This window comes from Lentinus tigrinus (assembly GCF_003813185.1).
Source record: "Lentinus tigrinus ALCF2SS1-7 unplaced genomic scaffold L226scaffold_7, whole genome shotgun sequence".
In the NCBI taxonomy this organism is placed as follows: domain Eukaryota; kingdom Fungi; phylum Basidiomycota; class Agaricomycetes; order Polyporales; family Polyporaceae; genus Lentinus; species Lentinus tigrinus.
The window spans coordinates 501,759-528,804 of NW_027137916.1; the positions used below are offsets into that span (position 1 = coordinate 501,759).

General features: G+C 54.5%; 11 protein-coding genes and 1 non-coding gene across 12 annotated transcripts; 7 read left to right on the plus strand and 5 right to left on the minus strand.

The window, feature by feature from the left end:
* The first annotated feature begins 2,755 nt into the window (after positions 1-2,755).
* On the plus strand, positions 2,756-3,590 carry L226DRAFT_355578 (uncharacterized protein). The gene is made up of 2 exons (XM_067674183.1): positions 2,756-2,904; positions 2,960-3,590. Exons 1-2 carry the CDS (start codon positions 2,856-2,858, stop codon positions 3,532-3,534), a joined length of 624 nt encoding a protein of 207 aa, XP_067537531.1. The 5' UTR covers positions 2,756-2,855; the 3' UTR covers positions 3,535-3,590.
* On the minus strand, positions 3,364-5,205 carry L226DRAFT_355684 (uncharacterized protein). The gene is made up of 5 exons (XM_067674184.1): positions 5,182-5,205; positions 4,292-5,115; positions 4,114-4,228; positions 3,647-4,054; positions 3,364-3,590 (listed from the first exon to the last, which is right to left on the minus strand). The coding sequence occupies exons 2-5, from the start codon at positions 4,976-4,978 to the stop codon at positions 3,538-3,540; spliced, it is 1,263 nt and encodes a 420-aa protein (XP_067537532.1). The 5' UTR covers positions 4,979-5,115; positions 5,182-5,205; the 3' UTR covers positions 3,364-3,537.
* Positions 5,206-6,155: 950 nt separating this feature from the next.
* L226DRAFT_611354 (Zn-dependent exopeptidase) lies at positions 6,156-8,169 on the plus strand (the record flags this gene model as incomplete). Its single annotated transcript, XM_067686279.1, has 7 exons — positions 6,156-6,961; positions 7,018-7,256; positions 7,311-7,419; positions 7,483-7,567; positions 7,619-7,721; positions 7,787-7,848; positions 7,911-8,169. The coding sequence occupies 7 exons, from the start codon at positions 6,156-6,158 to the stop codon at positions 7,977-7,979; spliced, it is 1,473 nt and encodes a 490-aa protein (XP_067537533.1). The 3' UTR covers positions 7,980-8,169.
* Positions 8,117-8,188, plus strand: L226DRAFT_t73. Its single transcript has one exon. It is a non-coding gene; the product is annotated as a tRNA-Asn (tRNA).
* A 638-nt stretch (positions 8,189-8,826) lies between these two features.
* L226DRAFT_355731 (amine oxidase) lies at positions 8,827-11,348 on the plus strand. The gene is made up of 9 exons (XM_067674185.1): positions 8,827-9,378; positions 9,438-9,506; positions 9,568-9,681; positions 9,739-9,989; positions 10,106-10,426; positions 10,502-10,558; positions 10,636-10,740; positions 10,830-11,094; positions 11,154-11,348. The coding sequence occupies exons 1-9, from the start codon at positions 9,141-9,143 to the stop codon at positions 11,282-11,284; spliced, it is 1,551 nt and encodes a 516-aa protein (XP_067537534.1). The 5' UTR covers positions 8,827-9,140; the 3' UTR covers positions 11,285-11,348.
* Positions 11,349-11,538: 190 nt separating this feature from the next.
* L226DRAFT_355768 (uncharacterized protein) lies at positions 11,539-14,170 on the minus strand. The gene is made up of 12 exons (XM_067674186.1): positions 13,987-14,170; positions 13,623-13,934; positions 13,548-13,571; positions 13,328-13,485; positions 13,201-13,276; positions 13,112-13,137; positions 12,891-13,056; positions 12,703-12,834; positions 12,495-12,647; positions 12,406-12,429; positions 12,112-12,346; positions 11,539-12,051 (listed from the first exon to the last, which is right to left on the minus strand). The coding sequence occupies exons 1-12, from the start codon at positions 14,044-14,046 to the stop codon at positions 11,768-11,770; spliced, it is 1,650 nt and encodes a 549-aa protein (XP_067537535.1). The 5' UTR covers positions 14,047-14,170; the 3' UTR covers positions 11,539-11,767.
* Positions 14,171-14,858: 688 nt separating this feature from the next.
* Positions 14,859-16,994, plus strand: L226DRAFT_483192 (Zn-dependent exopeptidase). The gene is made up of 7 exons (XM_067676997.1): positions 14,859-15,678; positions 15,918-16,259; positions 16,312-16,393; positions 16,452-16,472; positions 16,522-16,603; positions 16,655-16,716; positions 16,778-16,994. Exons 1-7 carry the CDS (start codon positions 14,912-14,914, stop codon positions 16,829-16,831), a joined length of 1,410 nt encoding a protein of 469 aa, XP_067537536.1. The 5' UTR covers positions 14,859-14,911; the 3' UTR covers positions 16,832-16,994.
* Positions 16,995-17,279: 285 nt separating this feature from the next.
* Positions 17,280-19,615, minus strand: L226DRAFT_544487 (eukaryotic translation initiation factor SUI1 family protein; the record flags this gene model as incomplete). Its single annotated transcript, XM_067682276.1, has 10 exons — positions 17,280-17,428; positions 17,489-17,637; positions 17,708-17,959; positions 18,017-18,338; positions 18,395-18,553; positions 18,608-19,036; positions 19,099-19,200; positions 19,251-19,326; positions 19,388-19,530; positions 19,579-19,615. 10 exons carry the CDS (start codon positions 19,613-19,615, stop codon positions 17,280-17,282), a joined length of 1,818 nt encoding a protein of 605 aa, XP_067537537.1.
* Positions 19,616-20,360: 745 nt separating this feature from the next.
* On the plus strand, positions 20,361-22,209 carry L226DRAFT_569192 (uncharacterized protein; the record flags this gene model as incomplete). Its single annotated transcript, XM_067684270.1, has 7 exons — positions 20,361-20,660; positions 20,724-20,745; positions 20,803-20,938; positions 20,996-21,371; positions 21,428-21,760; positions 21,824-21,881; positions 21,953-22,209. The coding sequence occupies 7 exons, from the start codon at positions 20,361-20,363 to the stop codon at positions 22,207-22,209; spliced, it is 1,482 nt and encodes a 493-aa protein (XP_067537538.1).
* A 189-nt stretch (positions 22,210-22,398) lies between these two features.
* On the plus strand, positions 22,399-24,270 carry L226DRAFT_504889 (uncharacterized protein). The gene is made up of 7 exons (XM_067678007.1): positions 22,399-22,457; positions 22,530-22,625; positions 22,698-23,154; positions 23,218-23,542; positions 23,597-23,872; positions 23,923-23,990; positions 24,042-24,270. The coding sequence occupies exons 3-7, from the start codon at positions 22,717-22,719 to the stop codon at positions 24,159-24,161; spliced, it is 1,227 nt and encodes a 408-aa protein (XP_067537539.1). The 5' UTR covers positions 22,399-22,457; positions 22,530-22,625; positions 22,698-22,716; the 3' UTR covers positions 24,162-24,270.
* On the minus strand, positions 24,241-25,739 carry L226DRAFT_459205 (SET domain-containing protein; the record flags this gene model as incomplete). The annotated part of the gene is made up of 4 exons (XM_067675498.1): positions 24,241-25,039; positions 25,092-25,313; positions 25,369-25,579; positions 25,646-25,739. 4 exons carry the CDS (start codon positions 25,737-25,739, stop codon positions 24,241-24,243), a joined length of 1,326 nt encoding a protein of 441 aa, XP_067537540.1.
* A 178-nt stretch (positions 25,740-25,917) lies between these two features.
* L226DRAFT_532980 (bola-like protein) lies at positions 25,918-26,722 on the minus strand. Its single transcript, XM_067680364.1, has 4 exons — positions 26,546-26,722; positions 26,435-26,474; positions 26,316-26,365; positions 25,918-26,223 (listed from the first exon to the last, which is right to left on the minus strand). The coding sequence occupies exons 1-4, from the start codon at positions 26,663-26,665 to the stop codon at positions 26,170-26,172; spliced, it is 264 nt and encodes an 87-aa protein (XP_067537541.1). The 5' UTR covers positions 26,666-26,722; the 3' UTR covers positions 25,918-26,169.
* Between the last annotated feature and the right edge of the window lie 324 nt (positions 26,723-27,046).

Here is a 27,046-nt window from a genome sequence, read left to right on the forward strand (position 1 = left end):
TCAGAAACACCGCCTTGGGGCAAGCAGAACAAGACACACAGAAATAACACGATTATGTCCGTTATAAAGTTAACAACAACAGGTTACAATCTCTGCACTGCGCGACGACGACGACGTCCTCGGTACAAGTCGAAAGTATGATAAGAATTGAATCGAGCATATAGTAATCAATGGGAAGGGCAATGTTGAAGCGAATATTGTACAGTCGCGGAAACGTGCTCGCGAAAGAATTCTGTCAAAGTAAATGCGTAAGTATATGGCAACGCAAAAGCACCAGCAAGGCGAGCTCACCTGCACCTCTGAGTGGTCGGACGACATCAGGCAAGAGTGTTACGCTCAAGCGACGATGCAGCCGCTGTGCGAACCACCAGTGCCGGGGTCGTCATTGTCGACGGGGATCATCTCGACCGGCTCGTCGACGATGGTAGGGAGCGCGGGGGCAATGGTGAACGCGTCCATGACGAGGTGTGGCGGTGGTGGGTAGATATGGAAAGATGGAAGTGTGCTGATGTGCTGTGTGAGGAGCCGGGGAAGCTCGACTGAGGCACTGAGCGAGAGAAGACGAAGAACGAAGTTCGTTGCTGGACCTCAAGGTTCGGCTGAGGTTTTATAGACAGCACGACAGGGGTAGGCTATTGCCCGAGGGCTGTCCATTGAATAGGTGGATAGAATGCCCGACGTGCAGGAGCCGCATAGAGGGAGATCCAGAAATGCAGAAGATCCGTCTAGGATAAGCATAACTGCCATCTGCAAAGGCGCAAAAGCGATATCTCAGCTCACAGCACAGATCGCAAAGACAAGGCAGACAATAACGCTGGAACCCACGCCTCATCGGACATTGCCTCCCCGCGGCATGGACGATCACAATCGACGTGTGGCTAGCTCTCCTTTAGTTGCCGTATGTTCCATATACCGGCGCCGAAGAGACCGAGCGTTGTCGACAAGGGCGTCCCGGAGCCTCGTGTTGCTCAAGGTGTGGCGCGCTTTGTGTCTCAGGCGGGACGATCTGGCCCGTCTTGTTCGTTGATCGAGGAGGCACAGAGCATTAGGAGCTGCGCCCTGGCGCGGTCCGAGTCGGTATACTAGTAAGTACGATCGCATCATGATGTGCCTTGAAGTCGAGACAGTCGGTGTCTCGACGCCGCTGGAGCTGCGGGGAAAGTTGTCAGCAAGGGATGGTGAAAGAGACAAGACTGCACTACCGTCTAGGTCGTCGACTCGGGACTACAGGATAGAAGACCCTAGAACTACTCATCTTTGTCACCTTGAGTGCGTCGGGAGAGTTGAGATATCGCATCCGATGCGTGGTAGTATAATCTGAGCTCCTATCCGGACATAATCAGAAATTCGAGTGGGTTAAACCTCCGGTCAGATTGTGGAACCGGAGGCTTCCCAACCTGGTACCCCTGCCTGAAATTCTCCCAGTCTCCGACCGAGCAAATATTGCGTCTCCGTAGTAGTCTACGATGGTTGAATCTCGAGGAGGGAGGAAGGTAAGTGGATAGCCAGCATGACCGCAGACCACGGTGCTAGCACGCTCCGATAGCGCCGGAGTCGCGCTTGTTTAGGGCCGGCTCATGAAGCCCATGACTTAACAACGTGCGGGCTTGATCTTCTTGACTCTACGCTCAATCTATCCCCAATACAATGTAAGACACGGTGGTCAGTGAAGCCGGGTCATTTCCTGAGGGCACACACTCACCTCAATTGGTTTCCTCGCAGAACTGCCAGAGCCGGTTGGTGCCAAAGAGGTGCTGAGCGTGTGTGAACCCATGGGCCGATCCTCAACTACCACCACACCTTCTTTCTCCGAGAGTCCACGGACATCCCAGCACAGACGAAAAATAAGACACGGAAACGCACCAAGCCCTTATGGCATAGTCTCTCATAGGCTATGATCCAACATCGCACCCTCCGCCCAACGATCTTCGAACGTCTTTTGTCTGCCATCCTCCTCATGCACCTCCGACTCCACTAGCGTGCCCATGAAGCTTCCATCTGCCTATCAGCGAGCCAGGCCAGAGGGAGAAGGAGAGAACACGGACCGGCTCTGATGCATGATTACTTCCCGAACCTCCCATAGAAGGTAAGCGCCCAACGTTAACAATAACGACCTGTCTCATGCCCTCGCCTCATGGCTCCCGTCCTGCAGCGCGGCCTCGTCGGGATCAAAGTCGTCCCATATGCCTGGCAAAGTTGGGTATTACACGCGTGTGCTCCCCGGGCACGCGCAGCAATGCGGAAATGAGTCGTGGAAGGGATAGCGCGCGATGCGGTGGCATCTTGGCCTGGATGCGTCCGTTCGTGAGGAGTTTCAGGTATTGTTTTGCTGCAGATTGATATCTTTCAGCTCTGATATACACAGTAACAGATGACGCCTCCTACCTTGGTCCAATTTTAGGTCGCGAGAACGTCGTGATATCATTCGTTGGACGTCCGGTACGCACTCGCGAACGGCGGGACTCCCAATCTCGGTCGGATATCTGGGGACCCGCCTCGCAGTACTAGTCGGGCGCCACTTGCTCTATTGTCTTCGTCCTCCAGGAATGACGCCGTACGAAACACACGAAGTATCGCAATGATCAGAAGGCGAGAGTGCCGTGCCCTCGAGGTGGAGCTGGGGTCGCATAAATACTGGGCGAAGGCATTGATCATCGACAGCGAAAGTCGTCTTCCGCACTCACCGGCGCACTCGACCAGGCCTCTCGACGCCCTCCATCACATACTCATATCACTGTCATGGACGCGTTCTTCACCATCGCTCCTCCCGTCCCCGTCGATGAGCCCACCACCGAGGTCTTCGTCGACCGCGACGACACCGGCAGCAGCGGCGACCACAGCGGCTGCGTTGTCGCATGAACTTCTGCACTCTTCATCAGCCATATCTCTCATGCATGTCACATGGTACGTACCGTTCTGACCACACCTTCACGGACGGAGACTTGAGCTCATACGTCAGCTGCTCATTGCAGACTCCCGCCGGGTCTCCACCGAGCGCATCACATCTGTTCATATCATTTCACGACCATCACGCCCACATACCTTACCACCTTCATACCACCACCTTCACGACCCCGGCGCGCTGCATCCTTCGTTCTGCCGCGTCGGTACACGACTTCTACGCCTTCGATTCACTTGCGAGTGAATTATCATTTTAAGTATCGGCTGCCTGGGGTGTTTGTTGGTGGAGATGGGGAGGAGGAAGAGGTTGCGACGCCAGAAGGAGGCAGGGTGCGCTGGACTAGGCAGTCGTTTGAATTTCGTCCCGAACACGTTCGGAGACATCATCGTTGCGTCACAGTATCTGGTGTATCTGCCAATGCGAGAGATCGTTCAGCATCGTACTCAATGCGAGACCCTAACCGGTCATGCATGGGGGAAGCACTGAAGCACTTCAAGGATTCGTTGGGTAGATCGGCGGTTCAGTCATGGGTACGGGAAGCAACGTCAAATCGAGCAGAAGCAGTATGGAGTGCGAACGTGAGTCCAAATCTGTCTACGAATGGGTACCAGGAGGACGATACAAATCAGTAAGTGTCAACTCGGAGCAGACCTGTCTTTATCGTCCTGCCAGGGCGACCAATCACTATCTGTTAAAACACATTTTCAGCATCCGGTGGGCATCCTGAGGTACACAGGGACCTACAAGTGACGTTCTCCACAGAGAGGTATCTCCTTCCTGGCTGACGGTCGTTCTGAACTTTGAACAGTTTCGGAAGGATCGGCTCGAGCTCCTTGGTCCACCACGCTTCGCTGTCATGGAATCCTTGAAACTGCAGGATGACGCGTGTGCCTGCGGAGAATTCTCCAGGGTCGAGTGACCTCTGCAGGGCGTCGGCGTTCCGCCCGATAACATCGATCATGCTTTGCTTGGGAACTTTGTGGTTACGAGCCGCACCGTGGAGGTAATGAGACAGGGTGATAGTGCGGACATTGCGGTTTAGCAGCGTGACGAGTCCCAGGACTTCCGCATACTCGGCACCGTCTTCGGTGACCGCAATGAAGAAAGTGAATGACTCGAGATTGTGGAATGTGGCCACGTCACGGTATATGACTGCGGTAGGGAAGGTGTCAGCTGCAGGATATCTGACGGAAAGGATGACCTAGACCTGCCTCTGACATCGGTGGTGGGCAGAACCTTGTTAGGAGTGATGACCAGGTGGTGGATGCAGTCCGGGTCCACGGTATGCAGTAGGCCCGTCATCACTACCCGGGGGACAAAGGCTAGCTGGAAAACCCACAGTTAAAGGATCATCGGAAACGAGCGTCGAAATGAAGAGAGATGGCGTACGTCGATATGAGACAATCGCAACCGACGTATGGGAGGATGATCAGGGATGGCAAGATCGGACGCGGAACGAGGACCGGAGGGGTTGAACCAGAGTTGCATACATTGTAGCGTGGAGAGCTTCGGCAGGGAGGAAACGAGCCGGAGGAAGTGTTTGTATTGTAAGAACCGCAGTCCAAATAACTGCAGCTCTTCGACGTCTTGGAATGCTGACAAGCATGCTAAAGCGCTGCGGTGCATCCCCACGGCTGGCCGCATTGCAGGGTCAGGTACGGGGCCCATCTCCGTGCGCAGTCGAAGATACCGCAGATTGGGAAGCTTGTGCGCGAACAGGACTGAAAAGCTCTCGGCTGGTGACGGTTTCTCGGCAATTGAGAGGACGATGAGTTCGAAAACATAGGGCCTATTTTCCTCCGCGTTGTCGAGCATCCAGGTGAAGCATTGCAGCTGCCTCATATTGAGGATGCAAACTCTCCGAAGTAGATTGCGTCGACTACGCGGGAGCAGCCCACGGCAGACCAGGCAACACGCACGAAATTCGTCGAAATTCGAGTAGAAGTCCACGTCATCCACATCATCGTTCCGAATGTTGTCAACAATGTGCTCGAGTAGCTCGAATGGCAGCCTGGGAGATGGAGATACCACGGAGTGGCGTCGAGCTGGGGACAGGAGGGTCAGCAAAAGCACCATTATGCAAGACAAAGCAATGATAGTAAGTGATCACTGCAGCTGGCATAGAGATAGAATGCTTGATCTAGAAGAGCCATTACCTTGCGGTTGAGAGGGCGACCTGTCTTCGCAGGGGACTGAAATGACAGGAGAGGAATCTCGCAATCCAACGACGTCGAGAGCCAATCACTAGAAGCGGTAGTCAACGTGGCTTGTGGGCTCACCTTCATCTTGAGGTAACTCACGGGTGCGGCTTATTCGACGCCTCATCACCAGACAGGGGAAACAAATAACCATGCAAGATGACGGTAGAAGGGAAGGGGTTGAAGTTAACGTGTGGGACCGAATTCTCGACCAGGCCATAGACGAGGTCGAACCATATGTAATTTGAAGATTGACCTCAAGCAGCCATGTGTTTCCGAAGAAACGATCTTCGGGCAGACAAGTTCAAGCAGGAGAATGATGATCCGACCAAGCAGAGCCCGCAAGAACTCAAAATAAAGGGATTCAACAAATCGTGTTTTTTTACGCACTGCTTTAAGTATTCTGCCCCTACGTCAAACTCTCACCACCCGCGGGGGACTTTGCCAACACCAACTTCCTGTGAGTCGGCCTCTAGCGACCAATACGAGTCTTGTGTTTGACGACCATGACGGCGCGCGACATATAGATACGTCTGTAGTTGGACCGGGTTGAGATGACGAGCTTGTCATTCGACTTTCTATTTCAGCATTCGCGAGGGTCAAGTACAGCTATATTTTTATAGCGCACGCAAGGTGACTGCGCAGCATGGTATCGCCAGACTGAGATGACACGTAGGAGGAGAAGGACTGGCTAGAGAAGGATCGGAAGGGCCGCTAATACGTAGCAGTACGTAGTGTGCGGACAGGTACAGCCGTTTTCATATCGATAGGCCCCTTAAAAATAATGTGCTGATTGTCCGCTGTGGCGGACTCTGGCGGTACACGAAAGTGACGCGGCGGAGAATGATGGGCAACCATCGCGTAGGCTCGCCAGCGAGCGGAACTGACAATCCGCACTATCCACATAGATTATTCAAAAAGGGCCTATCGATATGAAAACGTCTGTAAATTTTCACGCTCAATTATGTATGATAATATTAAATATACTGTAGTACGAGACAGCGGAGTTAGGCAAGTGTGCAGTGCGCTACTTTACATACTTCCTCACGACCACCATGGTCTTGCGCGGGCCATTGACCCTTCTCCTAGTTCCCCTGCTAGGGTTGGACCACGTACCATCCTCATATGACTGCTTATTCCGATCCTACTATGGCACTTACAGCTCGCGACACGCGTTCCTCGTTGATGAGGCATGCCGCTTCTCTTCATTCAGCTTCACTGAACTCGGCACTGCGGTGGACGTGCAATGGGCGGAAAACTTGGTCTGGGTCGGACGGAGCCCAATGGACTCATCGTTGGTTCCGACGTCTTTCGAATCGGATCTTGGAGGTTTGTTGACCAAGCTGGCAAATCTTCCTGGATCCGGACCGGACGTGGACTCGGAGGAGACTGTAAGTTTTTGGCAAACGCACTTCAAACTGGAGCCCACGCAAAAAATTGTCCCCCGCTTCGACGTTCTGCACCTCGAGCAAACCGGAGCCCTGCTCTCTGTCGACAACTGGACACTCCAGTCAATCGAGGCGGTCCTACCGCGTTACTGGGCATTCTCCGTCCTCCCAACCTCTCCGCTCCCTCTTATCCCGGTCTCACGTCGGGTTAGAGAACGACTAAGGGACTTACTGCTAACTATCAGGTACAACTATGTTATAGCCGCAGTTGTGAATGGTATATCCGTCTATCACCTCAGGGAAGACATCCAGTACCTGACCGGCGAAGATCCATCCTCTGATATCCTGTCACGACACTCTTTTTCTGAAGGCGCAATACGGGCTGCGGAGTGGTTGAAAGTGCGCTTGGAAGAGTCTGGAGCATCTTGTGCGCTGGAGCATTTTGAGGAAGGCTTCTCTCCAAATGTCATATGGTGCGCGTTCACCATCCCCGTCTCGGAGTCATGGCTAACTAGACAAAATTGCGCAGTGAGTTTGGGGCGTCAGGGAACTCGACCGAGACAGTCATCCTCGGAGTGCACTACGATGACCGTGGTTCTTTCGGCAGTGTGCGCGCCCCTGGAGCAAACGACGACGGTTCGGGTACAGGTGCACTTCTGGCCATTGCAAGAGCCATTGCGCGGCGTGGGGTCGTCTTCCGCAAGACCGTACGACTCTGCGCATTTTCGGGCGAAGAGCAATCGATGGTCGGCTCTCGCGCATACGCAGGTTAGGCCCGAACGTTCGACATATTGATATCTCCGGAAGTTGACTCTACCGCAGCGAAGCTCCGGGCACGGGGCGAAGATGTCCTACTTATGGTTCAGGGCGACATGTTGGCGTTCCATGCGGCTGGGGAGCCTCCGCAGCTTGGCTTGTCAAACCCTGCTTTGTTAGTTGCTCCGATGCCACGCATCATATGACAGTTTGACTGAACTGTGCCTGTTTTTGGCAGAGTCGGCACCGCTGAGGTCACCCAAATCTTGGCCAATGTCTCAGCAATCTATAGTCCCGAGCTGACTGTCGGTTACGCGCCATATGTAAGTTTATCTCTTTCACGTAGAGTTGACTATACTAACATTGGCACGCAGCCTGGAGGAAGCGACCATCAAAGTTTCCACGAACAGGGCTATCCGTCGGCGCAAGTGTACGAGCGTGCAGGGTATATCAAGGACCCGATGTACCATGACAGCGGTGAGCCGTCCCGGTACTTGGACTATTCAAGCGGTTCCTGTCCACTCATGATCGGAACCTCCTAGGTGACTTATCGGAGCGAGAGGGATACGATTTTGAGCAGATAAAGTCCATTGCGAAGGTGCAGGTATGTACTCAGCTAAGGCTAGCTCCGTGGTTGGTGCTGAGGGTTGACCTATTACCACGTAGCTCGCAACAATTTTGCACGTTGCAGGGTTCGACTTGTCTGGGGACCATAACGAGAGCGATCATCCCTGACTTCGATGGTTACATGGTCAATATGGGATGGAGAATGCTCTCTGGTTTTTTCCTTTTCCCTCTCCGGTGCTTTTCGCTGTTGTTTCTGTGGTGTTCACATTTTCCGGAGACACTCTTGTCACAATCATCTCACAATATCTTTGTTAGTGTATCGGTTAGTACACGCGCCTGTTACGCGCGAAAGCGGGGTTCGACTCACCCACAGAGAGGTTGCCAGTCACTTTTTGGGCTTGCTTCAACCGTATATTCAGTAGATCTCTCCTCAAGGTCTTTGAGGCCCTGGTCGGCAGCGTCAACCCCGGGATCAACCCCTCGAGATTTGGCGTACGATTGATCAATGCTCTGTCTCCCACGATCACCTTTTCGCGCTATCAACGCTGGGGGGTTGACGCTGCCGACCAGGGCCTGAATCATTCTAGGGTTTGGCACCCGAAACAATTCGCTCGGGGCGGCTTACAGCCGTTTTCATATCGATAGGCCCTTCCAAAAATAATGTGCTGATTGTCGGTTGTGGCGGAGAATGATGGGCAGCCATCGCGTAGGCTCGCCAGCGAGCGGAACTGACATTTCCGCACTATCCATATAAATTATTCGAAAAGGGCCTATCGATATGAAAACGGCTGTAACCTAACTTGTTATCTACCGGCAAGACTATGTACAAGCGACCACCTTTTGCGGCGATGGTGAATCTGATGGAGGTGGCGTCTGTCAGCTTGCCAGCAACCATCATGCCTTCCAGACGTACGTTACGGTACGCATGTACGTTGTCGACGTTGATTCAACTGTTCAACCACAGAAGCAGCATGACATACTACGCTCTGTGAGCTACGGCACAGCCGGTATTTTCTCAGCACACCGAGGCCCCAGTACGGATGGCCGCCATCTCCTTCCGGCTCGACCATCGCCACCTCTGGATGGAATCCAATGCAAGTGCTAGAGTTTGCAAGTCGCTGATGAGACCCCAAAATATCCACCTCGATATACGTGCATCGCATTACTTGAAATGGCGGAACGCGGAGATCCCTCTCGCTTGCTTATCTGTGTCCGGTTCCTTTTCTCAGGCCCATCCAGCATTCGGAGTCCCGAGGCTTGCTTCGTGGTCTCTACCTCCAGACGTACTCCTGAAGGTTCACGCTACGAGACTTCTCGACGCCCTTCGACATGCCTTCGGTCTATCGAAGCCTGCTCTCGTCCTGCCTCCTAGCTCTGGGGCTTCTGCCGTTTGCGCCATCAATTCCCGGCACTGCTGCGTTGTCTGTAGAGGCTAGGGCCGCGGCACGCAACAAGCCTGCAGCAGACGGGAGCGTGCTGATACTGGGCGGTGGTGTTGCTGGGGTCATCGCCGCCCGCACGCTCCATGAGCAAGGCATCACCAACTTCACGATCGTCGAAGCTCGAGGTGGGTTGTTCCAATACATTCGAACCGCAGTCTTCTCACACGTTTATTGATATCCATAGGCGAACTTGGTGGCCGGTTGTTCTCACAGACCTTCGGTGCGCCGGGACGAGAGGTCAAGCTGGAAATGGGTAGGTTCACTTGCCGCGCAGCGTACTTCCACCGTCGAGGTTCTCATTATATACCCGTCAGGCGCAAACTGGATACAGGGCACGCAGACGGACGATGGTCCCGCGAACCCAATCTGGACTCTGGCGCAGAAGCACAATCTCACCACCCAGTTCAACGACTGGTTCGGTAGCATATGTAGGTCTCTCCCCACTCATGACGTTCAGCGACCTCCGTCTCAACATCTCGGATTAGCGACATATGACTCAACCGGCGCTGTCGACTACATTGATGTGTTCAACGACGCGGGGGATGCATATGGCGAGCTCACCGTCGCCGCAGGAGCCCGTGTGGACCGCAAGCTCGTCGATGGCACGGCGCGCACCGGATACTCACTCATCCAGGCCAAGGCGCGCACAGCGCATGCCATGGCCAGCGAGTACTATCAGTTCGATTGGGAATATGCTCAGACTCCAGAGGAGTCCTCCTGGATTGCCAGCTCTTGGGTGAGTGTTGCCATTTACTATTCGCTATTCGTGCTAGGGATCAGGAGGCCTTGTGCTCCGAGAAACGAGGAGCCGGAGGTATTCAAAGACTACCGCTGACGCGCACATTTCAATAGGGAAACAACTTCACGTACGACACCGACCAGGGCGGCTTCGGAGATGATAACCAGATGTCCCTTGACCAGCGGGGATTCAAGCACTTCATCCAAGCCGAGGCGGCCGAGTTCCTGCAGGAAGATCAGGTTCTATTGAACGCCACCGTAACGAACATCACGTACTCATCCTCGGGGGTGTCGGTTCGCCTCGCCGACGGACGCAAGCTCAAGGCAGACTACGCTATCTGCACGTTCAGCTTGGGCGTCCTGCAGCACGACGATGTGGTCTTCGATCCGCCGCTCCCGGACTGGAAGGAGGAAGCCATCCAAAGCATGGTCATGGTACGTGTGGTGGCGTAACTACCTGACCAGGCTTTGGGCGCGCTTTGGGATACTCAAAGACCTTGCATACCATAGGCGACGTACACCAAGATATTCTTACAGTTCCCCGAGAAGTTCTGGTTTGACACTGAGGCAAGTACGCCGCTCACATGATAGCTGCGCACTGTCAGCCGGACCGCCGCTAACTCCTTACCTCTCTATTCACTCAGATGGCACTATATGCCGACTCGGAACGCGGACGCTATCCTGTATGGCAAAGCCTGGACCACGAGAACTTCTTCCCCGGCTCCGGGATAGCGTTCGTCACTGTAACAGTACGTACAAACGCTGTCGAACCACCCAACTAGTTCCTGACGCCCACTTTCCTCCTGCGCTCGTCCGGCATGGTTGACTCGAATGACAGGGTGACTACTCTCTCCGCATCGAGGCGCTCTCCGACCAACAAGTGCAGGATGAGGTGATGGGCGTGTTGCGGAGCATGCTCCCGAACGTGACTGTACCTGACCCCGTGGCGTTCCACTTTCCCCGCTGGGCGAGCGATCCGCTCTATCGCGGCTCGTACTCGAACTGGCCATCGTCCTTCTTCAGCCAGCACCACGAGAACCTGCGCGCCACGGTGGATAAACGGCTGTGGTTCGCCGGCGAGGCGACCAGTCAGAAGTACTTCGGTGAGTGCCTATTGTGGCGACACCCTGGTACTATCAGGCGCTGACGAGAGCTCTTCCAGGATTTTTGCACGGAGCATACTTTGAGGGTCAGGATGTTGGCGAGAGGGTTGCGAAATGCCTCAAGCGCAGCGGGTGTAGCGAGTTGAAGCATGTCGCGGAGGTAACGAACGCTCAGCCGTACATTATCTGATTACTCCGACTCCCAGCAATATTGCTCGTCTGAGTGTTCAACCCTCTACCGCAACTCCCAATTATTCTACCACAAGTAATTATCCCCCACCTGCACACCTTGCCACTCTTTCGTTTGTTGACACCTTACTATTGAATGGTTGTCCAACAAGTCCGAACATTCGAGCAATACTGTATACCCCTACATCTTTGTGTAGTCATCAGAGGCTCTGTGATGACACTTTCCCCACGAAAACACTTGCCAATGTGAAGCAGACTCTGAAGGTCGAACAGAGGCCACCGAGGAGACGGCGTTATGAGCTGCTGCGCATCTCCACGTATGTAAAGACAGGAAGGTGGTACGTACATACCGACAAAGAACAAGTCCAGTGTCCACCCATGCATGTGGCATCGATAACATGATAGCAGAGACGACAGCATACAACATGGGACGCGGGACGAAAGACGAAATAGGAGAATAAAATCAGCGACGATAGTCCAGTATCTACTTAGCCAGCGAGTCCTTGCTCATGCTCGAGTCCATGCTCCTCACGGTCCCCTGGTTCACCTGCACGTCCACGGTGTAGATCGCCGGCCGGTTCACGTCCGAGAAGTCCCAGTTCGTGTCCTTCTTCACGACGGACACGCCCTCCGCGGAAAGCTGCGAGAGTGCGCTAGGGGAGCGCTGCACGGGGGTGTTCATGGATGAGTTCGCGGGTGCCTTTTCTTCGTCGTTCGTGAAGACGTCGGGGTTGAAATCGGACTCAAGCAGGACGGCTTCGACGTGCACTGTATGTGTGATTTCAATGGGTCAGCACACTGCGCGATACGTATGGAGGAAGAGCGTACGGTAGTGCGCGAGGCCTCTGCCGAAGTTGACCCAGGAGATGGTGCCGAAGATGGCAGCTCCGACAAGGACGCCCATCGACACCATGGTGCTGCAAGCGAAGAACGGCCACTCAATGAAGGTCCAGCGGTAGACGCTCGAATAGAACATGGCGCTCCAGAGGGCGATGTAACAGATGTTGAGGAAGAGGAAGCCGGCCATCAGGAGCTTCATCTCTCGGCGTACGGCAAACCAGCCCTAACGGAGATGAAGTGGATTCAGCTAGGACAGCCTCTGGACATGGGATCAAGACGCACCATGATCATCCAAGGAACAATGGTCTGTTGAAGGGATGAATGAGATGGAGATAGAGGTGCATAGGAGCTCTGCAGGGTCGAACACGTACCACAATGGTGCCAATGAACAGCGCGTAGTAGAGCCCGGGATGATGAGCGAGCATAGCGATCGAGCTATTCCGCAACTGGTCGATCCATAGGCTGATGGCGGTAACGGTGAAGAACAGAGAAAGTTGGAGGAACATAGAGTCGACCAGGAAGAACTGAGAACTAGGGGTCAAATATGCACATACGCAAGGATGGAGGTAGGAAACTGACTTTATAGATACGCATAACCCCCGCGGGAGGACCAACGCGACGGATCGTGGACGCGCTGTATCCCTTGACAATGCGCCAGGCCAAAAATGACGTGGACAGCAACGCAGTGAGATTTAGTACGAGCTCGGGCACCTAGTATAAATGACATCAAATGATGCACAGGTAAATTCCGGGAGTACAACACTGACCTGCAGGGCGATGCGGGTGGTGAAGTACCCGGGGAGGAAGTCGAAATGGCATGGTGTGTTTCCTCCCGTAATGAGCGCATTATAGCGGAACTGGACGTCTCCAGTGCGCCAGAGAGTGTAGGTAGCCCATGATGACTGCATAACTCGGGCAAAGACAACCGCCCAGCTGTACGAAGGATTAGGATGTGTGGCGGCACGGCCGTAGTCTGGGTCTCGCTCACATGTGTGGGATGGAGTTATAGAGGATCTGTGAAAATACGAGGCATAGTCCTCAGCGCTGACCCATTCAGAGCAGTCGGGGAGAACTCACGCCGAAGGTGGACATCCCGAGCAACCAGAATTGGGAACCGATGAGAGCAAGGTCTTCTCGCCACGAGTTGTCAAGACTGTTGGCGTCCTAAGCAGCTGTTAAAGCGGACTGAGGGACACGCACATACATCCGCGCAGGATATTCCAAAATCCGTGCACAGGTCTTGCTCACTATCACGCTCTCTCGGCCGCCATCAAAGGTCAGCAGTACCCCAGTGACGGTCCCATTCGTTGGATCCGTTATGGCCCGAAGCGAAGAGTCCGGTGGTGCACGCCCCTCAAGAGGCTTGCGATATAAAGGATAGTCAGACGTGGGGCACGTTCAGAATAGAGCATACAGTCACTCACAGATCTTGCAGACAGCGCAACATCCTGCCTAACATCACTTCCACGTCCCTTGACCAGATCAACTATGCGACGCACCTCCAGGAATCTTGGGACCAGCGTCTCATTCCCTCCCTCCATATCCGTAGCCCAAATCGTTTCGCAGTCGCCGTAGACATTTCCGATCGGTGCCGCAGTGCACAGTCTAAGCGTTAACGAACCCCCGGACCGGAACAACCTTGCGACTTCGTTGTTCGGAACCTCCGCGGTGCGCAAGATGCTGTCGACGAAACTGAACGAGCTCGCGTCTTCCGAATATATGAAAGCTGCCGTGAGACCTTGGGCCACACAATGGATCACGCTGAGCAGGAAGAATGCGAGGGTGTGGGGTGTGAGGGTAATGCGGGCCAACTGCGGACAGGTCGGTCAAACCTTGCAGTGAAGTTCGGAAATTCGAACGTACCGCCGCCTTGAGGTGGATAACCGCCTTGTTCTTCTTGAAGCTCTTGCTCTTCGTCATCATGAGAATCGTGGAATTGAAGCCAGTGTGCCAGAAAGCGAACAGAGCGGACTGTCAAAGCCCAGTAGAACCAGAAGTATACGCTGAAAAAGAATGAAATCCGTTAGGAAAACGGAGTAGGCTCTGCCTACGTGAGGGAAGGCCCACAAGAGGTGCAAAGGGACGGCGTTATGAGCGGCCCAATGCTACGTCGCTTCGGCTGGCAATTGATGGGCCTGGGGAATAGCAACGGTGGCGATACAACGATCTCTGCTAGTGGCTTGATGACGGGATAGACTCACTGCATGGGCTGAGGGCGGGGCGGCCCAACTGGCGGGTCCTGACGCATCCTATATGTTCGGCCAAGTGTGATATGTCGTTTCTTGTGTGATGAATGCCATGGGGAACCTAGGCAAACGGGTATGAAGACACGAGAACGGTGGAAGTGCGCACAAGAACCCTGATGAGACTAGACCTCAGCACTCACGATCTTCTCACAACAGTCCCGCCTCCCAACAGTGAATTTGACCCACGCATATGCTTGGATCGTGATCAACGGACACCAGTGTTTCATCATGACGATCCTAGATTCCTGGTACTCCATCAAGGCCGCAGCTGACAGTAAAACTTGGCGGACATATGCGGTCGAGCAGTGATGAGAGGACAACATTCAGACACCGGCAAACTTGCAAAGCATCGAGAGGAGGATATATTCAACGCTAGGGACAGGAGATGGTGGGCAGAACGAAGTAACAAGTATTGTGTGAGGAGCGCTCATGGACTCGGCCGCCCGGCCCGGATGCAACCCCGCGTGTGGCGTGCCACTATGGGGCCCATTGCCGCTGACGACGACGACGACGAACCCTCCAACCTCGACGACGCGGACACTATGCTCGTCGTCAACGCCGTCGCGCCTCTGGCGTTGCTTCTTGTCGCTCCGTACAACTCGCAGCTCTCTGATTCATGTCTGTCTCAGTACTACTACGGCACACACGGCCAACAGAACGTCTTCATCACTGACGACGACGTCTGTCTGTCCAAGGCTGCACAACACCTCAACGACGGCTCCTTCGTGCAGCTGACGGACGACGTGCAGCAGCTTGTCTGGCTACAGCACCAGGCTGTGGACGACTCGATCAAGCCGGCCTCGTTCGTCGACGAGTTCAACGCCTTCTTCTCGCGTCTCTCGACGCCCTCGCAAGTCACCGACGACGAGCAGATCGTCTTCAACAAGCAGCATCCCGCAAAGCTCTTACACCGCACGGAGAGCTCCGCTCTCATCTCGGTCGACAGTGAGACCGCGCTTACGCTCGACCTCCACCTCCCCAGGTTCTGGAAGGCGTCCCCGCTCCCGACATCTCCTGTGCCTTTCATCCCCGTGCCGTCCAAGGCAGTCGACCGCGTCAGGGACATCCTCGATGGTCTCAAGTTTGACCCCACCGTCGCATCCATCGTGAGCAACATCTCCGTGCCCCAGCTCCGCTCCGACGTCCGTTACCTCACTGGCGAGCACCCTTCGTCGGAGATCATCTCCCGCCACTCGTTCTCCAAGGGCGTCCTTATCGCCGCGGACTGGCTCAAGGACAACTTTGAGGCACATGGCGCGAGCTGCACGCTCAAGCCTTTCCTCTCGGGCTTCGCCCCTAACGTTATCTGGTACGTCTTCATTCAGTCACACTACGGGCTGCCCCCAGAGAGTATGGGAGGATGTCCCAACAAGTCCTATTGAACGCTGTGGGAGACCTTACTTCCTGTCCATCTCGCATTGGGTGGAGCTTCCGTGGACGGGTCATGTTCTGCTGGAATGTTGGGGTTCGTCTTGCTGCAGATGGCATTTGGGCTGCGCCGGTCGTGTGATATCGCGCAGTACATGGGAACTGATGACGATGTCGCAGCTCGTACGAGGGAACGGAGAACACGACGGAGACCGTGCTCATCAGCGCACACTACGACAGTCGCGGTTCGTTCGGTAGCGTGCGCGCTCCTGGCGGGGACGATGACGGTTCCGGCACGACGGCCCTGCTGGGCATCGCTCGCGTCATCGCACGCAAGGGCCTCAAGTTCCGGAAGAACGTCCAGATTTGCGCCTTTGCGGGCGAGGAGCAGGGTCTCTACGGCTCACGCTACTATGCGCGTGAGATGTATGAGAAGGGTGCGAACCTCACTCTCATGGTGCAGGCGGATATGCTTGGGTACCATGCGGCGGATGAGCCTGCGCAGCTCGGTCTTCCTGATATGTGAGTCAACTCGCTTCATATCGCGTGCCGTACTGACGGGTGCTATTCGCAGCATCGGCACTCCTGAGGTCGCTCAGCTCGTAGCCAACCTGTCCGCTATCTACAGCCCTGAGCTGAAGGTCGGCATCACGCCGGTAGGTCCCTTTTCACGACTTCACAAAGGCTTTGTCTGAATATGACGTCTTTCACCAGGCTTGCTGCAGTGATCACCAGGCAAGTCATGCGCAATTGTTGTCACGGCATCGTGCTAACTTCAGTGTAGAGCTTCCACCAAGTCGGCTTCCCCGCGACCCAGGTCTTCGAGCGTGCGGGTCCGATCGCCGACCCCATGTACCACAACAGCGGTGCGTATATGCGCGGCACGACGTCAGTCTATTACTGACTTCGGTGTACAGGTGATCTCAGTGACCGTGAGGGCTACGACTTCGAGCAGATCAAGTCCATTGCGAAGGTTCAGGTATGTATTGGACGTTCAATGGAGTAGAGCCCGTGCTGAATATACATGCTTGTGCTTATAGTTTGCGACTCTCCTGCATGTGGCTGGCTTCGACCTGCCGAGCAAGGAGGACTGAGGTCGATTGTCTCCCGTAGAGTGCCGGTAGAGCACATACCAGGCTTACTTACATAACGTGGCCATATCCCCGTGTACCTAATTTCTTGGACAAGATAGATGGAACTTGGATCTTTGTAACGTACGTCCTTCCAGGGTCCGTGAGATATGAGTTCTGGCAGGCCACATAGACTGAGCTTTATGCAACGTACCCCGTCCTGCAAATCTCCAGTAAGCCCGATTTTGTGTGCACACCGTTCGCTCATGACGATTTTTGTCTCACAATCAGCTGGGCCGCTGTTGCGGTCTCAGAACCGATACGACGCACTCTGCGTACATCATCAATGCTCCGTACACAACATTGGAACAGACGGTCATGTCGCAGGCCTGCTATAGCAAAGCCGGCCCAGTTCCTAGTGTTACACATCGTGTTATATACTTCTTCCCCCGGAACTGCTATGGTCACATCTTCACTTCTTCTTCTTCTGCTCGCTCTGGTCCTCGCACTGTATCCACTTCTTCGGCACGCCGCGTGCAACAAGGAGGTCCGTGACGGCCTTGATCTGCTTCCCCTGCACCATGACCTCCAGCGCATTGGGCTTGCCATGGAGAGGGGACACTACACGTCGAAAAGAAATGGTTGAGCAGACACAAGGACGGTAGTAGGATGAAACCGTACCTGAAGTGGAACTCGCGCACACCTTCCGCAGCTCCTCCGCGAGGTCATCCGCCTGAAGCCCGAACGGCTCGTATCCCGTCACGAGCGTGCACGCCTTGCGTCCCTGGCGGATCTTCACGAGGACGGAGATCGGCTTCACTTCGCCCTTCCTGCAACGTGAATCGCCGTCTGTCAGTTTTGCGAACAACAACCAAGGTTGATAATGAACAGGAGACGCACTTCCGGACAGTGTCCCGGCCTTCGACCCGGATCTCGTGCCACGTCTGCATGTTCGCCCGGACGCGCTTAAGCACGTCGTCGCGCTTCATGAACTCGGGCGTATCCTCGCCCTTGATTGATACCGCGTTTGCGAGGGCCTGATCGGTGCCGACGTTGATGTACTGCTGGTCGTTTGCGTTGATTAGCCCGCGGGCGGAGATGTAGCCGTTCACGATGTTCTTGATGTCTGCGATCGTGTACAGCTCTGACGTACTGCAAGTAGGCCGTCCTGGTGAGTATGAATTCGATGCGAGAAAGGATAATACTCACTCTTTCTCGGCAGCGACAAAGAGCGGGACTGTCATCCCAAAGGGCTTCCACAGCTCAGCGACGTGGATCTCACCCTTGCGCTTCTCTTCGGCCTCTTTCTCCTTCTGCTCGCGGTCTTCTGCCTTCTTGGCCTTGGCCTCGATGTCACCGATGGTGCGATGAGGGCGCTTTCCAGCAACCGCTGGGTGCTGCGGGTAGACAGCTGTGACGACGACGTCACCCTTGGTCTCCTTGAGCTTCAGCAGGCCTTCCTTAGCGCTCGCCTTGAGGAAGGACTTGACATTTTTGAACGTCGAGTGCTTCACGTCAACCGCGCTCGCGTCTGGAACATCCCTCAGTGGGTCTTCCAGATAGTTGGTCAAGGGAACATATACGCACCAGTCAAGCCATATGCTCCGAGAGCCTGTGCCGGTCTCGCAGGAAGGACGTATGAGCTCCAGAACGTCGAGGCGGATATTGGGAATGTCGAAGGAGGGACATCCGCCAGACTCATCCCGATAGCTTGCAGCAAAGCAGAACGCAGGCAATGGGATACGTCTTGAAAAGGATTCTTCAGTGAACATGACGCGGTGTCTGTACCCGATCACTAACCTTCTGGCGTGAGGGTGGCGGTGGATGCGCCACTGCCCTCTGGAGCTGCAGCACCGTCGGTGGCCGTCGACGACTCATTTCCGCCGTCGTCAGGGACGGACTCTGGTGCAGTTTCACCAGTATTGGTGCCTTCTTGAGTATTCGTGTTCCCGCTTGGCTGTGCAGACTCCTCTGTCTCTGAGGAAACCTGAATTGGGCGCGGCGCTGGAGGGTCGGCCTTTTTGCTCGGACCCATATCCCACAAGGCATCCTTCCAAGTATGGAGGACGAAGACGGCCTTTCCCTTGACATCTACTTCTTCGCTCTCTCGGAGAGTGTCAGAAGACACGGCCATGCGTCCAACAGCCAACGGAGGTCCGAGTGCGTCACGGTGATATTGCGTGATCGAGACCAATTGGTCTGGAACCAAAGAAGGCGAATGCTGGATTACTTCCTTGCGAGCAAGGACGACCTTCAGTTACACCATCCTCGACGAAGTGCGGGAAACATACCTCCGGGGATCATGAGATCAGCTCCGCCGATGAGTTTCGGCACAACTGGTGCAGGTGTAGAGAGGAAGGGCAGGAGATCTGGCCGCTTCCACAATGTGTACACTGAGTCTATGTGTTAGCGAGCGTACAAAACGTAGAGAATTGGAGCTTGCCTGTAGGAATAAGCTCCTCTGATCCTTTCCCGACGGTGAACCACAGAGGATCTCCTTCGGGAGAGAGATACGCGACCTGGACGTAGAGCATGACTGAGTCAAGGGAACGGCGCGATTGGGATACTAAATCAACTCACCCCAGAATCTTCCAGGTGTGTGCTGAACTTCTGTGATTGCAGACCATCCGGCACGAGCCCATCGCCTTCTTCTGGTGGCAACGCGGGGTACGACTGCAGTACCCGTTGTCGCAGCTTTCTGCGATCAGAACTCCGTAGCGGAGCTAGGCAGCCTCAGCATCAGAGCCCCACATAACAAGACAAACGTTTACCAGATGTCTTCAAATCTGCAAGCGGTTTCTTGAACATACTGTTGGAATCGGTATGCACAGTCAATCAGAGCAGCCGCCGGGAGTTATTGCATCGGAGGAAGTTCCCACGCCACGACGCCTTTGCCGCCAGGCCACGGTGACACGGTCAAAGACTGTTCAGCTTTCTACCATGTGCATGATCACTCGTTCGACACTTCACTCCGTTCAGAATATATCGCACAGATGTCCTCTACCCTGTGTGACTCGTTCTTAGCCGTATACACCAAGTAACCAGTTTGATTACTATGATGATGTTGTCAGGTCGGTTGTCCGAGCTTGGCACATGCATTTCTTCTTCTGACCTGAAGTTGCAGCACGCACCTTCAGTGCTTTTGCGATAGCCCTGAGGTCACATTTCATTCAGTCAGGAACCTGCCACATCAATTTGCGACGACGGGTCATACTAGTAGGGCTCGACCGCCGCCTCAGCATGCCGCCTCAGTCCCCTATATCGAGCTTCCGGCGGACGCTTTCCATATCCATGTTCCCAGGGGAGTGAGGCGACCGTACGATGTCTACTTATACTTCTACGCTGAGGCATACGATGGCCACTGCAGGTTTCTAACCATTGTCCGTGGGGTAACTTCTCGACTACGATGAACCGGAACGGATATCCCTACTCGCATAACCCCCCACCTCATGCTAACGTCCCCGGTTATGTGCCACTAACGCAAGCCGGAATATCAGACATTGGCATTCCAATGCGAGCGCAACTCGGTATCCCGCAAACGGGGTCACCAGCCATGTGGCCGGGTTGGCAACCTCAGGCATTCGCGGCGCTTCAAAGCGTGCCATTTGTCCCGCGATGGACGACGTCTGGTCAGTATCAAGCCGTTGGGCAACAAGCGGCCCAGGATGCTACATTCAATCCGTTCGCGGCATCTCTCGCACAGAGACTACTCCAGCCCACGCCTGAAAGCCGGCATGACGACCTGGAACCTGTTCAGCTGTCGCGCGATGACGAGCGCATCCTCGTACAGGCGCTCAAGGCAGGACTTGCAGAGGGACTGACGCCACGCCAGATTGTGGAGAGATTGCAAGCGGTATGTGTCTGGTTGAGCAACTCGTCGTGTCGTCCAGCGGCTGACCTCGCGACTTCCATTCAGACGAATAATGATACTGGTATTGGTCAGTCGCTTACTTCTCGCAAGAGCTGGTATTTGTGATTGATTTCGAGGATTTCAGGTTGGAAGGATGTCTTCCTGGACAACGTCGAGAGGCTCCTCCCACAGATATTCCCATCGTCGACTTACGGACCAATTCCGTATCCCTTCGCTCCTCAGATGCAGGGTTCCTCTTCTATAAGCAGCAGTCCTGTACAGTGGGTATTGCCATGATCTTTGATCCTTGTTATATTCTAAACGCGGGCCGGTTGTAGATTTGAGTCTCCTCGACACCGAGCACAACATCGCGTGCAAGGTCCAGTGCCCTCTTCTCGCAGACGTAACGGAGGCAAGCGGCGCACACGTCTCTCAAGCGACCGATTCGTCCCCCCGTCGACGGCGTCCACATCATCCAGCCAGCTCGGCAGCCCACCGAAAAGGCGTGGTTCCCTGCTTGAGTATCACGACAACACGTTCATACCACCTCGAAACGCTTCATCTAGACCTGAAGCTCCTGATGACGTACACAGTGGTTACCACGCCAGATTCACTGATGATGACAAGATATTTTTCATCCACTTCCTCCGCTGGCGTTTGCGTGAAGGCGAGGTGCCGGACAAGAGGGCGTTGTACCGAGAGCTTGCAATGGAGGTGGGTTTTCTGATCTCGTCTATCTCGCCATCCTGACAATACTAACCCCTGCATAGACTCCGAACCATGACGCTGCGGCGTGGCGTAAACATTGGGACAGCGCCCCATGGCTTCCTGACCGTATCTACATCGAGGCTCGGAAGCGAGCTGACAACGAGGCAGATTCCTTGGCCTTGAGTGATGGCGAGGAAACTGGCACAGACTGGCTATCCACAGACGGTCCACCAACACCAGCCCAAGCGTCTAGCCGCCCAGCCAAAGAGAGACTCAATAGGCGAGTGACAGAGGAAGACATCCACAAGATGGCCAAGTTTTTGGTGGAAAAGCGACATCTACTGCATGCCAAGAGCAAGAACGAGCTGTGGAGGGAGTTCTCTCGCCGCCCGGAGGTATGATACTTGCCCGCGATTCGCAGCGAAGTTTCGTGGACTGATATCCCCTGTATCCCACAGAACAAAATCCGACGGACACAGAGTGGGTGGGTAGGTGCTGCTCGTAGCTACGAGTCTCGTGAGCTTTCTTTTCTCTCCGTACCGGAGCACGTTCAACTAACTCTTGCATCCTTGAACCTTGACCTCTAGAGATCCAACAGTACGTCGACCAAATTATGGGCAGCCATCCCGATTCCGCAGATGAGGCGCGAACGCGACCTGCTGAAAATCATTCTTCTGGTCGTGCTTCGGGATCGAGGAATGCCCGCCACGAGAACTTTGATGTGAGAGTAGAAGGTCGCAGCATGGGCTTTCCCCACAACTTGCGAGTCGCCGAGGATATGGAGAGCACCCCAGACCAAGATGAGGAGCATGTTAAGGTAGAGATGATCGACCTCACGGATTAGTCTCTTTTGATTGTGCAGTCGCGCGTTCATTCCCTTGTAATTCTATTCCTGCCGATCTATCGCAGCGTGTGCGAACTATTCCTCTTGCACCTGCCAGTGGCAAGCTGAGGGAATCCCAGGCTGATATCCCCATCCCAACTTGGCACGTTATCTTATCTTCTTCATCGCGAAACGCCCGCGGCCGATCCTTGTCTCAGGCTAACCACCAGCTGTTGTGCGTGTCATCGCGACTACCCTCACCCGACCTGGTGAGATTATTGGTCAACTTTTCTGGGCTCAGCTCTGGCCATCCTCTGAATATGGGCGCCCGTTCTTCACAGTTATCAAAGCATCCGTATCTCCACCTGTCGTCCGTCAAGGCGGCCCGTCGGACTTAGAGTTCTCCCCAACCCCTATTAGGCCCTCGGATTATATAGGTTTGTCGTTGAACTTCGAGTGCATCGAGAACGCCCTGGCTGAGGATCTCCCATCATGTCGTCTACATACAGTGGAACAGACCAGTCCTACATGGACATCAACAAGGATCTATGGGAGTTATCCCGGATCGTTTTCTCTTACCCCGCAATCGACAACCACGCCCACGCCTTCCTCCGGGAGGAGCACAAGGACGCCTACCCACTCGAGGGTCTGATCTCTGAGGCACAGGGTGGACCGCTGCTCCGCGACTCTGTGCACACTCTCGCATGCTATCGCGCCACGACTCAGCTCGCGAAGCTCTTCGGACTTGGCCCTAATGCAGATTGGGAGGCCGTAAAGGCGCACCGGAGCTCGATCCCGTACGAGCACCTCTGCAAGATATGCATGGAGCCGACGAACATCCAGTGCATTCTTATCGACGACGGGCTCGGCGGCGCGGACAAGGACAAGATGTACGACTACAAGTGGCACGACAACGTCGCATACAGCCCCACTAAGCGGATTGTGCGCGTCGAGACGGTTGCAGAGGTAGTTCTTGGGCTTTGCTTGATGAGTGTCGCAGTCGCCCATCTGACACATGTACTTCATCAGGACCTTCTGAAGCGCGGGATGGATAAGCAGATCGCGGACAGCAACGTCACCCCGAGCGACCTCTTCAAAGCGTTCGTGCGAGAATTCAACACGTTTCTGAAGACGAGTGCCGCGGATCCAGAGGTCGTCGGATTCAAGTCTATTGCATGCTACCGGACAGGCCTCGATGTCACCACCTCCCAAGATCCATCAGCCATCGAGCGGGCGATCATGACAATGCTCCTAGTGTATGTAGCGAAGCATGACCTGAGGCTTGCAGACAAGCCGATCAACGACTTCATCGTGAACATGACCATGCGCATCGCTGGGGAATGTGGGAAGCCAGGTATGTCACGACTCTTGTCTTCTGCAGCATCGGCGGCGCCTGACACGTCAGTAGTTCAGTTCCATACAGGACTGGGAGACAACGACATAACTCTGAACCTGTCGTCGCCATCGCACCTCCAGCCGCTCATTAAGGCATACCCGAACACGAAGATCGTCCTCCTTCACTCGAGCTATCCATATACCCAGGAGGCGGGCTATCTCACAGCCGTTTACGAGAACGTGTTCCTCGACTTCGGCGAGGTCTTTCCCTTCGTGAGCCCTGACGGGCAGCGTGAGATTCTGAGGCAAGTCCTGGAACTTGCTCCGACGAATAAAATCATGTGGTCGAGTGAGTTCTCTCATACTTTGCTTCTCCAGCCTTGCTCACGACCGCTATAGCTGATGGGCACTTCTGGCCCGAGTCGTACTATCTGGGGACGCTGCAAGCGCGGCAAGCTCTCTTCGAGGTGCGATTTTCTCGCGCCTAGTGCGACATCGGAGCTCATGTTCGCATTCAGGTACTCGAGAGTTCGATCCGGAAGTGGGAACTCACCTTGCCGCAGGCTATCGGGATCGTGAAGCGTGCATTCTTCGAGAATGCGAACAGGATATACAATCTCGGGCTGGAACCACAATAATGAACGCAGACAGAGGCTATAACGCGAGGAGTATGTAAGCTGAAATGAAGTGTACACTGATTGTACCAATATACCAACCTTACTCTTCATCTTCTTCCTCATTGACGACATCCAAGCCTTGCTCTCGTGCCTTCTCCATCGCAGCGGCCTCCTTCTCCCGTGCGAAAGCGACAAGTGCTTGTAAGATGTCGCGCTGACCCTCCAGGTAGTGCTCCAGCATGAGCAAAACCTCCGGCCTCATCTCGGTGGCATTGGCCGGCGGGAATGGTGGAAGACGATCATGCAGAGACTGGGCCATCTCCGCCAACATGTCCGCCGCGCAGAGCTCATCTTCCACCGAAGGCTCGTCTTCGTCGTCGTCGTCTTCATCCATCTCCTCATCGTCTTCCGCGCTTTCTGCGATCACGGCAGCAAGAACAGCTTCCCATACCGGTTCGGCACCGCTCGCGTTGCGGCCGACCTCCCATCGTCTCGTTGTGTCCGCTTCTGGTGCCGACGACGAGGTCGAGGACAAGGCAGGCGGTCGGGGAGCGGAAGGCCCCCCGATCTTGAGGACAATAGAGTCGTCCGGATTGCGGGGTAGTGAGAACCCATACCCCAGGATGAACTCCGAGTTGGGCTTTGGACCATAGTTGTTGAGCAGCTCCGAGCCACTCCGTGTGTGGGAGTGGATAACTAGCGTGATGGATGGTTCAGAAGTTTCTGATGTGGTTATGACCCACGAAACCGGTTGTCCACGTGCATGGTTCAACGAATCAATCCCGGGAAGGAGGACAGGATGGGACGTGGGCGTATTCACCAGCGAAGGTTCTAACGACAGCATGGTGGATGGAAACGCGCGGGACGAGAGGTACGTGCATGCTGTGAGATAACGGTCCCTAATTGGAAATAAGTTGCGGTCGTCAGTAACCATCTTCAGAATGCACATACCACGTATATTGCGCTCCCCAGTTGGTGTCCACGGCGTCGATGACAGCCTTGCATTGTTGCCACTCGGTTTCCCAATCGCGACGTCTGTCCAGAGTCGCGCCATATAGGTTCGAGCCTTGGAAGGCCTTCAATTCCACATCTGAGAAATGTAACGGTGTCCGAAGCTTGGCTGGAGGTGGAAGAGTTCTAACATAAGGACCGTGTTTGAGCAGTCCTTCAGACCTGACAGGAGATCAGCGATGAAAAATGTTTCGAGATGGTGCTATGCAATGCTTACACCGATGGATCGATCATCCAATGGAATGCAATATAGGTAGACTCCAGTTGTCGTTCGTTCCACTGTTCGAATGCGCTCTCAGGCACCTTGAGTAGTTGCTTGAGTGCTGTTCTCGCAATGTCCGGAGTGATGGCGAGTGAGAAGGGGATCGACACCACGGTGGTATCTGCAGGGACGTCACTGCCTGCGGTGACGTTGAACCCAGACGCAACTAGATGAAGTCTTCCCTCAGCTCGTCACCATTTAATGCAGCATGCCGATAGCAGGATGCGCTTACCTGGTTGGAAGCGGACCGCCGGGTGTATGTTAGCGCCATTATCCACGAGCCAAGTTCTGAACACGGCGACGTTATGCGGCTCAGATGCGCTCATGTTACGAGTGGTCTGTCCTGCACCTGGGTCTTGGCACTCAACGTTCTAACTCTGAGCTGCTCAACGCCGGGTCACGGTCGAGATGGAAGACAAAAAGTGCCCAGCTTCTCGGTACCGGAAGATAAGATAAGATCCACGGTCAGCCTGGCTTCTGATGCACTTCTCCCACCGCCGCTCTCCTGGCACTCTCCAAGTAACTCTCTCATACGATCATTGCCCTGCCTGGTATCCTACATTTTGTGACACGGAAGATCCGCCCATATACACTCAATGACCAATCCTGTATCCCGACTGATCAAGGATAACGGTACGCCAGCACTTCCACGACTTTGAACATATGAAGGTGGTCCAACATCTGTAGTCGCCAAATTCCGTCTCCGCCCTCACTCCGTCCCTGGTAACATCTTCATACGGGGTCCCTGGTAGCTCCTCACGCAGCCTGCTTGGCGAGGTGGGCTTGATACTGTGCCGGGGTAAGTGTTTTCTGTCGGTTCGGAAGTCAGTGATGCCAAAGCTACATGCAACGTGTTGACAGTGGTAGTGCAATGCAAATGCATTGCAGAGCAGTAGTCATACCTGAGAGAAGGCATGCATCTGTGCGATCTGTCCCTTCAGCACTTCGTTGACTGTATCACACGCATCGGAAAAGGTCGTTAGTGTCGCGCTCAGTGTTCTTTCCTTATGTCGCCACTCACTGAAGCGGTGTCTGGCTAGTGTGTTCTTCCCCTCGAATGCCTAGCGAGGACATCATTTCACATGTGCTCCTTGCGCGTTCCAGACCATGATCGGTAAGTAACAAGCCTCACCTCACTGACGACAAAGACTGCGTAGTTCTCTCCGCAGCCATTCGACGTGTCCTCGATCTCCAGGTGTATTACTGGTATTGCCGCTCTGATTGCAGCCTCTAGATCCGCGGCAGAAATCATTGTGTGCGGTAGGAGGGTTACAGGGATTGGAGGGGAGGATGGAGGAGAGGGTCGGGGTCGGTCAGCAACTGCAATCTGATAAGATGATATGTGGTATCTTATCTTATCCAGGTCCACCATTGATTGCTTCCGTGACTCCCGTGATGGTGAGCAACTATGTCCAGTTCAGCTTGAGTACGTCGATCCGTCCCTAGGGCCCTAACGTGGGTACTTTTGTCAGGGGGGCCGTGAGGGCTGATTTTTTTTGCTTAACCAACTCCTGTGCCGTCGTGCTGAGTGTGCTCAGGCTGGTGTGCGGTAGTATGCCATCGCGAAGCTTGTTACAAAAGATCATGAACTATGCGCATTGTTTCAACCATGATGCATGAGCTTCTAGCTCGA